At 43.3% G+C, this 15,680-nt stretch overlaps 1 protein-coding gene across 1 annotated transcript in view; it reads left to right on the forward strand.

Moving 5' to 3' along the window:
• Positions 1 to 15,090, forward strand: part of PTCHD1 (patched domain containing 1) — a 46,367-nt gene extending 31,277 nt beyond the window's left edge. The window contains exon 3 of the mRNA XM_075429676.1: positions 1,370 to 15,090. Within this exon, the coding sequence (XP_075285791.1) occupies positions 1,370 to 3,024 (1,655 nt within the window). The 3' untranslated portion in view covers positions 3,025 to 15,090. The remainder of the gene's footprint in view (positions 1 to 1,369) is intronic.
• Positions 15,091 to 15,680: the final 590 nt, after the last annotated feature.

Consider the following 15,680-nt stretch of genomic DNA (forward strand, 5'->3'; position numbering starts at 1 on the left):
TCTGAATTACCTTGACCAGCCTAACTGGAGCATCGGCTTCAAAAATCCAGTGATTGCACTTCAGTGTCATCAGCAACTAATTCAGCACTGATCGTTTTATGCACTGTTACCAGGGAATGGGTAAGAGCAAAACACTGCGGACTGGCTTTTGGGAATTTCTAGAGGTAATGCAAGAGCAGACCAGAGATGTTAACAGGGAACAGCAAAAACAGCAAAAGAATAAGAAGGAGGGGTAAAGAAAAGGCAGCAGAGAGATGGAAAGGTTCTAGTAAGTCCTAGTAAGTAACAATGAACATGATACAAATTATTATGAGAAAATATTGAAGTCTTACATTTTAGGTATGATATAAAGACTAGATCCTTATTTTCATCTCTGTAAAACACCAGCCTACTTTTATCTCAGCCACTCTCATCTGATAGCTGGTTGACGGCTGTGTTCCCAATTCAGGTCAGCTGTGAGAGAGCAGAGGTCTGTGTCCTCCAAAGGCACCGTGGTTGTCAGTCACAAAACAGAAACCGTAAGAGGAGGAGGACCAACCAGGGATTAAGATGAAACTATGCACTTCTCCCAATTTACCTGCAGTTGGGGGTTAAACACAGGATTTTAGGTCTGCAGGCCTTTATCTCCTTTCGTGAATGCTACATCCATTTGAAGAGTTAATTAAATACATTACAAAATGTAGGCACTGCGAAGAAAAATAGAGCTGTATTTGGTTTTACAAGCCCTTGGACATATTAAAATAAGAAGACCAGTGCCTTAAGCAGTTACATATTGGTTCTACCATTCTGCATCTCTGAAATTTATTTGTGCTTTTTTCGTTTGTTCCGTTTCTAGGATTTCTTTTTCCTGATGGAAAATTTGTGTAGGACGTGGAGAGATCAGTGACTGATTTACTTGACAGTGTTCAGCTTATATGAAGGTTTCATTTTCTTACAGATGTTCTGCAAAGCAGCCCACCAATGCTCCTTTTCCAGCACAGGCACTTCAAGGTCGTATTTCTTTGTTTTCACCGCAGGTCAGATCCCATCACCAGGAAAAACTAATTTCAAAGCATCTTCCATCACAGGCACTCTGAAATAATGAAACGAAATAGCCAACCAGAAAAAAATCCTTTTTGTTTAACCCGTCAGCCCTGCACCAGCGATGCAGAACCCTCCTCAAGCTCTGGCAGTAAGGTTTGCTGGTCAGGTAGCGAATGCGCTCCGGTGGCTTAGACCGCCGTAATAATTTCTCTCATCTGCAGGACGTTTCCTTCAAGCATTGGTAATGGCTAGCTGTGTCTCCTTTGAGTCTTTTAGCATGTCCACGTTACGTTTTTCCGCATGTTGATTCGAGTACTTTAAACATTCGCTTTGTTCTCTATTGTAGGTCATGGGTTATATGGGACTTTTGAAATGTTGTCCTCCTGGAGAAAAACTAGAGAAGACCAACATGTTAAAGAGAGGACTGCAGCTGTATTTGCAGACTCCATGCTCTCGTTTTCTCTCACCACTGCCATGTACCTGGTCACTTTTGGAATAGGTGCCAGTCCCTTCACTAACATTGAAGCAGCCAGGATTTTCTGCTGCAATTCCTGTATTGCAATTTTCTTCAACTACCTCTATGTACTCTCCTTTTATGGTTCCAGCCTGGTGTTTACTGGCTACATAGAAAACAACTACCAGCATAGTATCTTCTGCAGAAAGGTACCAAAGCCAGAGGTATTGCAAGAGAAGCCTGCATGGTATAGGTTTCTGCTGACAGCCAAATTCAGTGAGGACACAGCGGATTCAGAGGAAACGAACACTTATGAGAGTCATCTTTTGGTGTGGTTCCTGAAACGCTATTATTGTGACTGGATAACAAACACTTACGTCAAGCCTTTTGTAGTTCTCTTTTACCTTGTTTATATTTCCTTTGCCTTAATGGGCTACCTGCAGGTCAGTGAAGGGTCAGACCTGAGCAACATCGTAGCGACCGCAACACGGACCATTGAGTATACAACTGCCCAGCAGAAGTATTTCAGTAACTACAGCCCAGTGATTGGGTTCTACATCTACGAGTCGATCGAGTACTGGAACACCAGTGTCCAGGAGGACGTGCTGGAGTATACCAAGGGCTTTGTGAGGATATCTTGGTTTGAAAGCTACTTAAATTACCTGAGGAAACTCAACATATCCACTGGATTGCCCAAGAAAAACTTCACTGATATGTTGAGGAACTCCTTCCTGAAGGCCCCTCAGTTTGCCCATTTTTCAGAGGATATCATCTTTTCCAAGAAGTACAACAACGAAGTCGATGTCGTGGCCTCCAGGATGTTCTTGGTGGCCAAGACAATGGAAACCAAGAGGGAAGAACTTTATGACCTCCTGGAGACCCTGAGGAAGCTCTCTCTCACCTCCAAGGTGAAATTCATCGTTTTCAATCCATCGTTTGTGTACATGGATCGTTATGCCTCTTCAGTGGGAGCCCCCTTACAAAACTCCTGCATTAGTGCTTTATTTCTGCTCTTCTTCTCTGCATTCCTGGTGGCAGACTCTCTGATCAACGTCTGGCTCACTCTAACTGTTGCCTCAGTTGAGTTTGGAGTTATAGGTTTTATGACCTTGTGGAAAGTGGAACTAGATTGTATTTCTGTGTTGTGCTTAATTTACGGAATTAATTATACAATTGACAACTGTGCTCCACTGTTATCAACCTTTGTCCTGGGCAAAGAGTTCACAAGAACTAAATGGGTGAAAAATGCCCTGGAAGTGCATGGGGTAGCTATTTTGCAGAGCTACCTCTGCTATATTGTTGGTCTGATTCCTCTTGCAGCTGTGCCTTCAAATCTGACCCGTACACTGTTCAGGTGCTTGTTTTTAATAGCATTAGTCACCTTCTTTCACTGCTTTGCCATTTTACCTGTGATACTGACTTTCCTGCCACCGTCCAAGAAGAAGAGGAAAGAGAAGAAGAATCCCGAAAACCGTGAGGAAATAGAGTGTGTTGAAATGGTGGATATGGATAGCACCCGAGTGGTTGACCAAATTACAACAGTCTAACTTGTTTGTTTGTTGCTTTTTTACACTAGGTCTTACTGAGGAGGAAAAAAAAGAAACCAGAACTGACTAAATATCTGGGGAGAGGAAGGGGTTTGGAGGTTTCCCCTCCCCCCTCTAATCTAAATACAGGAATATTCAAAATTATGGGAGAAAATAAAAATAAATTTTAAAAAAGAGCTGGGGAATTGTACCTTGCTCAGCTCCTATAACAGGTATTAGGAGAGAATTTGCACACACATGCGAAGAGGGGTTGAATTTTAGACACATGAGGTAAGATCTAATGAGAGAAGTTGGGTTCCTAAGCAGCCGTCCGCATCGCCTGTACTGCAGATGCTGCAATTATTGCAGCTAAACCCAATCAGACTGAAAGGTCAACTGTCAAGGCTGAAGTAGCACTAAATGTTCGCTGGATGTAAAGGCTTTACAAACTTTCTGCACAGCAATAACTCAAGTCAGTGAGTCAGCTCTTAGAGGTCTTAGCCATCACATTTAATTTTTCTTTTCTCCCCTAATACAAACATTTATGCAAGACTGTATAACAGATAGCATACTGTACTGGGAAAGAAGGCAGTACGCAGCAACCAAACGCTTTCCAAACACTTTTATGTTACAAATCACTTTTTTTTTTCCTAAAAATATCATTTTAAAATGTAAATCATCCCTTGTAACATTTTTAATCATGGTTTTATAGCTGTTTCTTTTTCTTATAAAAACAAAAAAGAACAAAAAAAACCAAAAAAATCCCCGTGACTCTGTCACTCTAGAAAATATATAGTTCTATTTTATACATGTCTTGCTACTAGTTAAACACGTAATCTGCTTTACCAACTGTAATTTTGTTAGCACTCTACTAACACGTGCGAGTGGATCTAGCAGCAGACAGAAGACGGTGTACTGAATATTTCAGCACCAAAATCCATGACACAAACCTCAAACACTAAGCTGTCATCAAGAAAGTGAATGTTAGGGCTCTCTTAGTGAGAGCCTATTTCAGGCCATTCACTGGTGATGCACACTAAGAGGATTAGTGGGTAGTTTTACGTAATGTAGAACTTAATCCCTCAGTCTTCCTAGAGTACCTGTAAGGCAGTAGACCTTGCGGCTATGGGCTCTTCCAAGAGACGGTAGGACTGTGAGAACCATGTGGAACAAACCAGAGGCTGGGACTGCCGTTCAGCAGCAGCAAGCTTAGCAACATCCCCAAAGAGCCCATATCTAAGGGGCCTATTGAAAACATCACATCTGAGGGAAGGAAAAAAAAAAAAGATTACACTACGGAGTCTTTTTGGAGCTGTGAGTTCTAAATCAGTAATTCTGTCAGCATCTGTGATGTGGAGTAATGCAGATAAAGAAGCATCTCTTTCCTCCTCCACCCCCTCTGCCCTTAAGAGCGACAGCTCGTTTCTGTAAGGTTTTATCGTGCGGCTGAACCCCAGTGGGGATACGTAAGCCAATTCTGTAGGTTTTGCTGAGAGTATTCCGACTATACATCGCCTGCGAAAACCCAGGTGCAGGAAGCTGGGTGGGGTGTCGGGTGGTCTCGTGGGCGTGTGGACTACTGCTTTGTGGTGCAAGGTGAACATATTGCAGCCGGACTCCTTGTACAGCTCGTCCGGAAAGTAACAGTGCTTGAAAAGTTTTCAGCGGTTGGCACAGTGTTTGCCTCAGCTACAGGGTCTGGAGGGTGATGGGATTTTGCAGGAGCCGTGGGGCTTGGACCCCTGGGAGCGCTGTGCCTCGGGAGGCTGCTTGTGTTACCCGCAGCGTGATGGGCTCATCTGTGGTCACAAGCCCAGGGTGTGCTTCATGGCGTGGGACTTCTCTGTAGCGTCCAATCCCAGTGACCCCCCAAATGCCATGTGCAAAACCTGCAAATGCCACCTAGTGAATATTCATTTTCAAGCAAAGAGATACTTCTGAAGCTCCATCCCTAGCAGAAAATAAGGTAAACAGACATTGTGCCCTGAAGCAAAATGTTACATACTGACTAGCAAAAGAAGTTGGCAGTGCAGCTGGCAACATTTGCTTTCCCCTGGACAAGTCCCTTCTCGGACCAGAAGGAAAAGAAGCAGTGTCCAGGAATGCACAGGCTCTTTGCTTGAACAAACATTTGCTGCGGTAGCAGCTGGGAGGCTGTAACAACAAGTTCAGCCTTGGCAAAAACCGGGCGGACACCTTGAAGACGGCCGAATGAATGGGAGGTGAGGGGAAAGATCTGTTTCCCCTGTGTTCTCTTTAGACTCGGGCTTGGGGCTATGTTTTCCAGCCAGAAATCATTCCTTAATATACTTTCACTGCAGATTTTGTGTGACCATCACGATGTCATTTAAATAACAACCACCCTATCTCCTGGCTGTTCAACAGGTGACTGCAGCAGCTTTTAAACTTCTGAGGGCGTTAGCAAGTTAGTTGGGAGTTACAGAGGAACTGCAAACCACTTTTGGCAGCAGCAATGTACTGGCTTGTGGGACACCTGGAGATGGGAGACGTGTGAAAGAGGTTGTTTGTACACTGCGGAGAGGAATACATGGCAAACATTGATTTTACACCTCTGCTATCCCTGATAACTTGCAAACACCAGACACAAGGATGGCTACCATAAACCTCTTCGTGTCTAATTGAAATGCATAGATAGGAATGTCTTTAAAGAGATGTCCAAAGACAAGCTTGTAGTTTCACAGATCTCTCATTAAATCTCAGCATGTGATGCCTTCAGAGATCTTCAGAGAAGGTGATAAAAACAGTGGTAAAATTGCTGCTCTATCTCCAGACCTGTCAGAAAAAGGATGTAGAGGCACTCTTATGGCCAGGTGCCACAGGACGTGCTTGGATGTCCACAGAAGACAAGAGTGAGAATTCCTGCAACCCACTTGCCCCAAAGCAGAGGCAACAATGTTAAGGATGTTTGTCCAGCCCATTCTTAAAAATGTTTTTAAGGGCAGATTCCTGCTCTTGCAGTTTCCCCCAGTGCCACGTTACCCCACCAGTGACTAGTAACTCCTGCTGGCTCCCCAGACTGGGAGGGGGGAGAGGAGCCGTGCCCCTCTCTGCCCAGCAAGGACAGGCCAGACAAGGGACAGCCTCTGAAGCCGCCTCGCCCCCTCAGAAACCCAAAATGGAGCCAAAAGCAACTTAGGTACATTTCTCACCGTGTTTCACCTCGAGCCGCCACTCCTCTCCCCACTTCCAGGCTTGGTGAGGTAAAGCCATGAAAATGTCCAAAGCGTACTCAGTCCAGGTCCGTGAGCTTTCTGCCTGAATCCTGATGTGTCTGAGAGATGCACTAAATACTCCTTCTCTACAGGTAGCTTGAATACCTCAACACGAACCAGAAATGGCATGTTCTCAAGGTTTCAGACTATGCTAACCCACTTTGGCCTTCCTCCCCTTTGACTTTTTCCTCTGGAGCAATTATCTTCACCAAAGTCAATCAGTCCTCACTGCGCCGACTGATAAACGGGTGTGGATGCTGTGCTCTGTTCTCAGTCCAAAGCACTCCCAGTGGCTAACTGTGCGTAAGATTTTATCCTTACTGGTGAACCTCCATTTTGGAAGACTACCTAGGCTTAAGCAGTTTTTTGTCATACTCTTAAGTGGCTTTTTAGCCCAGGTATCACTGTGGTTTTGTTTGCAATATAGGTGACTCAATTTTTATATAAATTCAGTGTGTAACAGAGTATTATACACTGTCAGGCACTGACTAAAATTTAACAGCAAAAATTTTAACGAAGACTAACAAGAATATATAGGACTGTGGCTCACTGAGCACGTATATCTTGTACAAACATTAAAATTTCCATACAGTGATGTATGGTGTACAGTATATTTTTACTACAGGGTAAACCACGGGGAAAAAGAACCAACCTAAGTGCATATGACCATCAAGATCAGTCCAGTTTTCTTGTAACATAATTCCTAGTGTTGGCTTAGCACAAGTTCATTTCCCATTTGCAAGTACTCGGAGGAAAAATAAAGAGAGAAAAGGTGGTATAGCTGGAGTAGCTTCACTGTGTAAAATAATTGATGAAGCCAGAATTTCCTGCCCAAGGCTTTGAATGAAAGTGTTCTGGTTAGATTAAACTTAGAGCTGTGAAGGCTGAGAAAACCCTGTCTGGCAAAGAAAAAGAGCTTCTTTTCCAAAGACAAGCAAACACGCTTATCATGGTCAACTGCATGAACCTGGAGGGCAAACAGTACCAAGGTGGCCTGAGGTTACCTTGCGCCACGTGAGGATTCGCATCTGCTCTCAGAAGCTTTCTGAGCCAGCGATGAATTCAGGTAACAAGTGTACTGTAAATTGAAAGGTGTGCATTTAAATGCTTTTCTCCAGGCCATGTCACCATCCCGCAGCGCGCACGAGCTCCCGTGCATGCACAGCTAGGCCCTCGCCCACCCGCGTTGTGGCAGCGCTGTGGGGTTTTGCTGAACCAGAGCTCGTGTGGTAAGGCACGAGCCCTGGGGAAGCCACTTTTCGGGAGTCCCTGGTCAGAAGGGGTTACCCAGAGCCTTTTCCTCCCTCGCCTTCACAAGTATTAAAACCCAGATACATAAAAAATAAATCATGCAATTAGCTGTGTAGGGGCAAAGTATTTCTTCCATCGTTTTATCCCTACATTTATCACTAAAGCTACTTGTCAGTTATTTACTTACAAATATTTTTAAATAAGCAAGCTTTCCCAGGGTACAGAGAGCTCTGACGAGAAGGGGACGAGGAGGAGAGAGAGCGCCTTTCCCACCCCAAAGGTAGGCAGCATCCTCCACCCACGGCCAGGCACCACACCGTCGCTGCAGGGAAGCCCCAAGGACCCCAGCCCAGGGCAGGGGCAACCTTATTCCCCCCCTTACCCCCTCCCCAATCTCATTAGAGAACAGAAGGGAGCTTTAACTCCAAATTGTGGCAGGGATGGGCCTCCAAGGAGCCCTCATGAAACCCGTCTGCTGCCAGGAGAGCACAAGGGAGAACTTTGGGGTTTGGGGTTGTTTTTTTTTTAGAAAACCATGGCAAAGGCATCCCAAGAGGGGATTCAAAGATGTCTTGCTGCCCATGGCACATAGGTTGGGACAGCGGCATGCCCCAATATGCCACCACTTGCCCCGTCATGGTCCTGGCACAGCTTCTGCCTGGAGAGGGGGCACCTCAGCATCACTTGCGGCTGCCTGGGGCAGCCGCTTCTCAGGCACGAATCGGTCTGATGTAGTTGGCGTTCTGCAAGTCATCACCTTTTTTTAATTTGGGAAAAGAAAAAAAAAAAGGTCAGCATAAATAATTCTAGGTTATTTAAGCTCCAAGAAGTCTTAATCTGTGCGTCAAATAAATGGCTTGCAAGATGTCAGGGGTTTTCATTTGGGCTTTTTTTAACCTATTTTTACTATTTTTGTATTAATTTAGGGAAAAAAAATTGTATAATGAATCTCAGTGTATAGCATAAGCCTGAAATAAAATGGCTGTCTCTCTCTTTGCTTCCTGTGCTCCCAAACTGCTACAGAAGTCCCATGCCATCACCAACCTAACAAGCCAATTTACCCAGCCCAACCTAACCCACACAATCAGTCAGTGCGTCCTCTCCGACTCCCATCAGAGAAGGGTGGTGGAGCAGTTCAGGGGCATGTGCTGCCACACGTAGCTGGCGATGTCCTAAAAGGCAAAGGGCACGCTGCTTCTCCAGTAGCTCCTCTCATCCTGGGCTGCACACTGCTCAGCAGCAAGCACAGGGAAAATGCATTCGCTTCACATCTGTTCATTTCCATGTTATTGGGATCACAGTCCTTTTGGGGGGGTAAGTGGTCCTATCTAATCCAGCAGCGGAACTCCATCCCAAGCAGGCAGAGCAACAGCAAAAGTAAAAATCTCAAACTGATATGACCAAAAACTAGTGTTATCTGCTCAGAGAAGAACTAGACCTACCGAGATCTGGTAGGTAGACCTGAAGTATCACTATTGAACAGAATTATTACCATTAAAAATTTTCTTATCAACACCTTAGCATCCGCAAAGTTAGGAATCCCCATCATCACTGAGAGACCCACCTCTCCTGCTCCCTAGCAGAACCGCAGCCGCTGCACCAAGATCTTCGGATGACTGTGGTCCATCATCTTCTTCCCGCACCCAGGCAGACCACTCATTTACACTTTTTTTCCAATGTTTTGGGAAGGGAAGCAGCACCCCCATAGGCCCACCTGGACCACCTGCTTCGATGGAGAAGCAAATGGCCGCATGGAGTGACAAGGGTGGTAGTTACAGCTGCTCTGTCACACCTGGTTGCAGCGATGAGATCAAAATCAATTTACTCTAAAAAGCAGGCGAGCCAGACCCAAGCACGAGTCACTGGGAACAGCAGCAGGCCTGAGAGCTGGTGGGCTTTCGGCTGCCAAGGGCTTCCACCCACTTGAGTTTAATGGGAAGTTTGGGTCTGCAGTTTAAAGGTGACTTCTGTCACCTGTTACAGCTCCTGGCCTTGTCCCTTCCAGTCCTTCCTTCTCGTGTTGCCTTAAATTCAGGATTCACAAGTACTGTTGGCAGAAGTTCTGGCTGAAACAGAAAATCAAGTTATATCCATTTTCTAATTGCTAATCTAATGTAAGAGAGGCTACATCTAAGCATCGCACAGGAACTCAAAGAGCAAAACTCCCATACGAGGCTTGTGTGCCTCATTTGTCTACCTTAGCAAGAGCTGTTCGTGCAATCCTCCACAGACCTAATTTACAAAAATCAGGCTTTCCAAGTGTGTAAGCAGTTTTATTCTGAAAATTCATCTGTATGTATACCTTCGGAATAGAGGCACGTTAAGTCTGATTTTTAGGCTGTCAAGGAATACAGTTGAGCCCAACAAATGTTCACGAATGGCATGTCAATTCCACATGCAATTCTTGCACTGCTGCATACAAATCAGAATATTATCATTCCAAAATACCACATTTCCTTTTTTGTACAACTAATTTAGACACAGAACTAGGCAGGATTATGGACTCAAAACAGCGAAGTGTGCTCACATTTATACCCGTCCTGTAAACAGCACTTAAACATGTAAAGGTTAATGTCGATAGAGAACTTCTTGATGAGATTGGGGTTTGTTTTGCTGATTTCAGTTTACTGGCAGAGAATAACTGAAATACATGCCAAGCACCTAGCCAGAAAGAACTGGGGCATAAACCATCTAACAGTCCATCAGCAGAAGTATAAGTCCACTTGAAAATTCATGGATGTGGGGAATGTAATAATCATGTTAAAGACCCTACTAGCTGGGTATCTGGACTATGTAGAATAGAGCACATTATAAATCAATCCAGAATATTCTGTTCTGATTCTCTTTGGCCACATTCAATCTCCTTAAATACGATCTATTCTGTGAACAGACATACTTTTGAGCAAGACTGACACTTATCTTCCTAGAAATTACTGAGCTGCGCAGGTGAAGTTTGCTGGAAACAAAATTTTAAATGTATACAAACAAATTGATGCCAGAAAACACAATTTGCAAAAAAATATGCCTTCACATACTGATTATATTTCATAATAAGCAATCTGTTCACTGATGCTACAAGTAAAAATGATTTTATATTTGTCAGCTATATTCAGAAAAATGAGATGCCCCACTAATATATATATAGTGCATACACCCCCATACCAATTATGTATTTTTTATATACCCAACTGAAATTGGCTCCATATAAAGAGAGGGAGAAGCCAGCCCAGAAACATAGTTGAAAGCTGGTAGGAAGAATGGTTTAGCTGTCCTGAAATTAGTAATGAATCAGCAGAGAGGGGAGCAGCAGAAAAGTTGGTAAGAGTTTAGGAACAAAGAAGCTAACTGCAGAAATGCAGAGCTGTTGAGAAAGGAAAATTTATTTTGTCAGGTGAGTGGGAGAGAATTGATATAAAAACTTCTGAGTTGCAAAGGGAAGGAAGGTCTAAAGGAGAATGAGAAGTGAGCAAAATTATATGAGAGTATGTAAGATTTGCAGCTGTAATGTATATGAAGGCTGTCTAATAAAAGACAGAGTCTGTCCATGTACAGAAAATAAAAATGCACAGCTGCCTAATTATATGAATTCAAGTATAGATTCAGTACCTCAATGCTTTGGAATAAAAGGTGGATATCACTCATAATCTGATCTGGATCCCAGAACTAGAGACTTTAGCATGATATATATACAATGTCATACAGAAAAAGAGATTAGTCAGATGGATTCTGGCTCACAACTTACTGAAAAATAACAAATGGACCCTCACCTTCTTTTACTACAACTCCTACTTAGAGAAGAGCAGCTGACTCTCAATGTTTCTGAAATAGTCATAGCTTCCTGATAAAATACTCATGTGTTGGAGGGATTTTTTTGCTTTTCTCTTGAAGATGCGATCAGTTTTCTTTCTGGACAAAGTGAGCCCTCAGGCACGTTACCTACGGCAGGAAGTGGGAAATAGCAGCTCTCATAAGGTGATTCCTGAGACAAGAACATCTGCAATTGAGTTTGTCTCTTTTCTCTTCTCTCAGCATGCTATGGCAAGCTGTTCCAGACTTGCCTGTTGACAGTTTTACCAGTCAGTATACCATACCCCTGGCTGCAAGAGAGGTGGGATTCTGCTGAGCCTCTGCTGGCATTGGCTCCGGAGGCAGTGGCCACATTACAATGTCAGGATTATTTCTGCTCATGAGCCCCTCTGATGGGAGCCATTTCTGTTGATAACTTGCATCTTGCTGAAAGGGTGGCTACAGCAGCTATCACAGGAAAGCCACCAACATTTTGCTGCTCTGACATACCTCTGATGTATACGAGTGACATAACATATGCTATTAGATCTAGAAAGGAGAAACATTCAAAGCTCAGTGTCAGAACATCATATTGTATTGAATATCACCATCTGCGTGGATGCTATACAGCGGATTTATAATATGGAAGTTGCAGAAACAGGGAGAGTAAAGAGAGAGAGAGAATACCATTTAAACTACTCCTTCGACGTTCTCCAGACCTCCCCATCAAAGGAATCATTATTACCTCACAGTCAGTGGTGGCAACAAGCCTGAAGAATCTCATTTACAGGAAAAGGTTAAAAGAATTGGGCTTAGAAAGGGAAAATTTGGAGCTGAGATACGTGACTTCAGAATTGCGGAAAGGATCGCTAGCATTGGTGAGTTCCTTTTTTTGCCCAGTGCGTGCTTCAAAAACCAAGATCTCAAAATACAAAATGTTTGAAGTGAGAAGCAAATAAGTTTATGGAGAACATTTCATTGGTAGAAATGACAAATACATATTGGAAATGGGTAAGTCAAGGGAGACAAAAATTCGACTGAGATGAGAAATGCCTTACATTTATTGTAGAGAACTCCATAAAAAACTACACAGAAAATCTCCTAAATGTACTCACAGTCCTGGAGAGCTCTTCAGGTGGTCTGTTCCAGCACAAGGCTGAAAATCAGGTAAGAGTTTTAAATTATTGACAACTGCAACCAACAGAGCTTTAAACTGTGGAGTCTGGGTAAGGGAGAAATGGAAAAAATGATGGGAAAAAATACTTCAACAATGTACTCTTTGTGCACATCAGCACCTCTCCACAGACTTTGCGGGAGTTATAGTTAATAACACTTGTTTAAAGCACAGCCCATCACATTCCAGGTGACTGTTTCCCTCTTTCCCTCAAAGCCAATAGCTGAGTTTCATTTTGTGAGTCTGCTTTCTAAGGCAGATGGTCCCTCTGACACTGCCCGAGTGACCCAGAACACAGAGGTGAGCACTGACCAGCATGGCTGTAAAGGGAAACAACCCATACCCAAGCCACTGCAGGCCAAAGCTTTGTTACTCCTTCCTCAGAGAGATGTACAAAAGAGGGCATTTATATTTGTAATGTTCTTTAAAAGCTTGTAAGAAAAATTGGCCTCTGTGGTACTCTGTAGATACACTAAGATGTGCTATGGATGCCATCCAGGAATACTTACGCTTGCGCTTTTCCAGTGCTCGGTAGCCCTCAGCCTTTGGCTTCATGCCACGCAGCCCATCTGAGATTCATATTGCAGGTTTTATTGAGATAACTGTTTGGTGAAAGAGAATTTGTTTAGATCAAACAAATCTTTTTAAATATGAAGGGTTTTATTCACCCCAGAAGGTTTCCCGCATCTGCCACCTCTATCCTCAGTTAGCACATTTGGAAGTGAAGGTGGCCACAGCGGGAAGAAAAGAATTGGAAAGCAAGTAAAAGTCCCATTATTTTTGCCAAGTGGCAGACGATTTTATGAGGCTCAATTACCAGTGATTTTTTCCACTACCACATTTTCAAAAGGTGCTCAGTATTCCACTCCCAAGCCAGGAAGAACTATGGGTTTTAAGTATACTCCAAGCAGAGTGTAACAGCTGGCTTCAAAACATGTTGCCCAGTGGAAATAAAACATTGGAAGGGGGAGGAGAGGAGGACAGAGTTGCTGGATTTGAGATTTTCAGCAGAAAATATTGTTTTTTCTTTTTTAAAAAGAAGTTGACATTTTTACCTTCATTCTGATAGGAAAGCCTTCCCAAGTCTGACAACTTCGAAGCATATAAAAACATCTACAAAAACTTCTGTGCAGGAGGGGAGAGTCAGAAGGTGAGCTGAGAGAAGACATAACTTTTCTGACTTCCTTCTATAATGTCTCAGCCTTGTCACGGACCCAGGTAACAGCAGTCTGTCCAGTATCGAAGCAGTGGGGTACCTGTGAATGGATACAATCATTTTACGGAACAGTAAAGTGGTAAATAGTTCCCCGGTAAGGCAGATACCCACCAAGCTTGTTTCAAAATACTGCCGAAAGGAAGGAAGGTATTGAGCTCTAACTCCATCAGCCAGGGAAGACGGGGCAGATGAACCGCAAGCAAGCAGCATGTCACAGGAAGGCGATAGCAAAAGTAAATAGCAAACGTGGTACTCGTATGGAAACACAGATTTGAATGCAGAATCAGCTAAATGTTACCAAAAATCCCCTGATCCAGGAAAAATAAAGTCAGGGAAAGATCGTCGAAGTCCAAAACCTCTCTACAGTTTTTAACTTCTTTTTATGGCTTATGTGTAATGTCACCAGTTCCCTGGTGCTCACACACTGTTCAAATCCATAACTGTTTCTCCAGACATAGTTCCCATTAATTTGTATTAAGTCAGCCAGTGAGCAAATATAAACCATACTTAGGTCGCAAATTGTAGATCTCAGGTAGTCAAGGGTCATCCTTCACAGCTACGCCCATTCTTGAAATATATATGAAAATTATATTTTTCACAGAATAATGGGAAAAATCTGTACAAAATTCTAATCTACCTGAAAACAACAATTCGCTTTAAATAGGCCAAACAGAATGCAAAAATTGTTTCCAGCAAATACTTTTTTAAACTCTAAATGTGAAGATAAAGTATTTCTATTCAAGCCTTCTGAAGAGAATTAGAGAGAATAAATGTGAAAAAAGCACGTGGAGTGCAATTTAAGAAGCAAGCAAGCAAATCATGACCAGAGTATATCTGTAAAACCTTGGCAGTTGACCTTCACTGGGTGAGGATGGTAAGTGGTTTGGAGAATGAGCATTTCATCAAGTGGTTGAGTATATTTTTACCCTTATCAAAATATGAACCAGCTCTTCAGGTAAAAACTGATGATGCAAGGTTTGCCCATTTTCCTGCTCTCGGTGAGCATGAAAAAAATCTTATTTCTAAATGAGCCTGTGATCTCTGCTGACTTTGATTATTTCAGATATCTTTCTGTTAACTGCTAAGGGGAAGAAAATCAGAAATAAAAATGCTCCAAACCTTTAATACGTTTTCTTTTCTCAAGAATCTATCCTACCCCTCCCATTAGGTTCTTCTTTTGCTCTGCCAGACCTCTCTTATGAAATTCCCCAATTTCGGCCAATTGGCTCAAGCACTCCCCTAATACACTCTTGCAATTGTAAGCACTCAGGGGTTCCACTAAAAGGGTGGCTGGATGCAGCTTCAGGACTAATTGTATCCTATGAGTTAAAGAATTATGCACCAACAGCTAAAAGGACACAATTACAAGGTGAACTATTGTGACACACACTGTGTAATGTCATACAATCAAATGCAATGTTTAGTAAACATGAACCTCTTTGTCATTTTGTATTTATTTATACAGGTTTAAAAAAAAAATAAAGCACACATTTAAAAATATGCCTCTCTCCATTGCGTCTCTGCAGCATTATGCAACTTCCCCGCAAGGCCGATGGGTAGGCAATGACTCGGTTCATGCCTGGGGGACTAGGCGGTGACTAGTGAGGAATATGCAAAGCCCGTTTGATTGAATTACACCTGCAAAGAGAGATCTGCAGCCTTCCAGAGAGAGTGGGAGAGAAAAGGAACAGCTTACCAGGGGTTAGCTAGGAGCTGCCTAGGTGGGAAAATGAAATTTCTGCAGATGTAGGAACCTTAACTAGGTCACTGCTTGAAGCACTGCATTCTTCCAGCAATGTGTTTACAGCCCATTGTGCCAGTAATGAAAAACCAATGGGTTTCTAATGCCTGGGCTCTCTCCTCGGCCACAAAGCCCACAGGAAAAGGAAAGGGGAAAGAGTCTTCCACGTATGGTTGGAGAACAGGTGAATCTCTGGTGCATCCTAAAAACAAGGAGGTGACACGCAGCTCTGCAGAAAGCCAGGCTCCTGCTAGTTTGCCGAAGGATCTACGGGCT

The sequence above is a fragment of the Opisthocomus hoazin genome, chromosome 1 (assembly GCF_030867145.1).
Source record: "Opisthocomus hoazin isolate bOpiHoa1 chromosome 1, bOpiHoa1.hap1, whole genome shotgun sequence".
Taxonomy (NCBI): domain Eukaryota; kingdom Metazoa; phylum Chordata; class Aves; order Opisthocomiformes; family Opisthocomidae; genus Opisthocomus; species Opisthocomus hoazin.